This window comes from Anarrhichthys ocellatus, unplaced genomic scaffold (assembly GCF_004355925.1).
Source record: "Anarrhichthys ocellatus isolate YVR2014 unplaced genomic scaffold, GSC_Weel_1.0 scaffold6, whole genome shotgun sequence".
Taxonomy (NCBI): Eukaryota; Metazoa; Chordata; class Actinopteri; order Perciformes; family Anarhichadidae; genus Anarrhichthys; species Anarrhichthys ocellatus.
In genome coordinates, this window is record NW_022280036.1 from 5723537 (window position 1) to 5725578 (window position 2042).

Here is a 2042-nt window from a genome sequence, read left to right on the forward strand (position 1 = left end):
TGTGTGTGTGTGTGTGTGTGTGTGTGTGTGTGTGTGTGTGTGTGTGTGTAACCAAAGCTTGCACACACTAGACTTCTGCCTTATGGAATTGAAAATGAACAGAGAGAGAGATGGGAGGGGAAAAAAACAATTGTTTTTTCACATAGTGGGTCATTTATTCCAGATTTACTAAGATTGTTGAATTCATCAAAGTCAACCTTAACTCATCACTTACCCGTTCCATTAGTCCAGACTCTTAAAATGATAAAGGCTATAATGTAGGCGAATAATTCAGCAGAAAACTAAAATATAATGTTTTGATTTTCCCTGCCACAACTTAACTGTTTTAATTCACTCTCTCTGCTCTCATCGGTTTCGGTTGCAGCAGAAAACGCCGATGTACACAACCTGCTCAGCACCAAACAGCAGACAGACGCAGTTAGAGATTAGCTGGCGAACATAGTGGAGCATTTAGCAGCTAAAGAGAGATATTTCTGATATGCACAATCTTAAATTAATGCTAATGTTGCTCTCTAACTGCTGGATGTGTAATTAGAAAAACATTTTTTTATTTAAATTTCTGCTGTCTTTATCAGTTACTGTAGGTTTAAGCACATTTTGGTTGAAGTAAATATTAATATCCAATAACTAAAACAACTGCTTCATCTTGGTGCTGTTTAATCAGATTTGACTGCCAGTGGCAGAAATATCCAACATTAGAGCCCATCGCACTTCAAACAAGACAGTACACGACAATACAGAAACTTAGTCGGAGCATAGTGTGTTCATGTAGGACTTAATAAGTTTTACTGTCCTTTTAAATATGACATTTCTCACTTTCAGGTGGCAGTGAGAACTGGAGGAAAAGAGGAGAAACAACAGGAGGCCATCGACATGGAGGAGGATGGAGGGAGAGAGGGGAGGCAAGTGGAGACCCGAGTGAAAATGACAGCAGTGAGAGACTGTGGCAGAGAGGAGACCATTTCAACCCTCACTCTCACTCTTATCCTTACGGCCATGATAGAGGAGCCCAGAACACGAGGCGTCCTCAAATACAGTCCAGAGGTCGATCGTACCACAACAGAGGGAGATACAGGCCGGCTCCGAGGTAACATCGGTGTGGAACTAGATGTTCCTCCTCTTTTTTAATGTTTCGTCTGTTCTTATCTCCTCTATAATGTCACATTTCATCCCCTCCCCTCCTCTCAGATGGTCGCAGCCTCCTGCACCAGGAACATAACTCGACCCCGATTAGAGAGGAGAGAAGAGGAGGATTAGAGGGGAGGATTTGAGGAGTTAAGAGGATGGGAGAGATGTGATGAAAGCAGTGAAGGAATCAAATGTCTCTGAACAAACTGGTTAGTGAATTACCCGTCAGGAATGTTTGTCTAAAGGATGCAGTAAGTAGAGAAATGGGGATTAAGAGATGGCGGCATGAAGAGATAAGGAATCGTCATTTAATTTGCCATTTTAACCTTAATTTGTCGTTTTTTTGTGCATCTCAAAATAATCCGGTAGACATACTTTAATAGTAAAATCCTTTTAAAGCCTCTCCTTTATATCAGGGAAACTGACCTGTTTTAATGTGACAAAGAATGTACAGTTCGCATCAGCACTCACCAAACAAACACAGAAATGAGCTACTTCAAACATGCACTGAAGTAGATCAATAGTTAATCCCCGAGCCTGTTTCACCTCTTATCTTTGACAATAAAAGAACAGAGATCTTAAAAGCTGTGTGTGTCCAGTGGTATAATCCTTTTAAAGGCATGGTTTTAACTAGAGAAACAGTAATGCAAGTATCAAGTATCAGCTAAAATAGGCCGTCAGCGCCGGAGATTTATACACCTCTGTAAGGTGATGCCAAGAGCCGTTTGTGACACGTCAAAAACAAAGTGAGGCAACTTGAGTGTTTGCTTTTTTCATACACAGAACAATGTGAGTTGTCTGTAATGGATACTAATAGAGAAAGATGTTTATATGTTAAACTGTTTTGTACTGAGTCCTGAGTAAAGTAAACATGACCGAAATTTGTTGTCTTAAAAATCCCAGAACCAGATTTC

The 2042-nt window shown here is 40.4% G+C and overlaps 1 protein-coding gene across 4 annotated transcripts in view; it reads left to right on the plus strand.

Annotated features, from left to right (window-relative positions):
- The window catches only part of fam120b (family with sequence similarity 120 member B), a 15616-nt gene extending 13904 nt beyond the window's left edge, over window positions 1-1712 (plus strand). For all 4 annotated transcript variants that reach the window (XM_031846437.1, XM_031846438.1, XM_031846439.1 and 1 more), the window contains 2 exons: window positions 823-1087; window positions 1189-1712. In XM_031846437.1, the coding sequence (XP_031702297.1) occupies window positions 823-1087; window positions 1189-1219 (296 nt within the window). In that variant the 3' untranslated portion in view covers window positions 1220-1712. The remainder of the gene's footprint in view (window positions 1-822; window positions 1088-1188) is intronic.
- The last annotated feature ends 330 nt before the right edge of the window (window positions 1713-2042 follow it).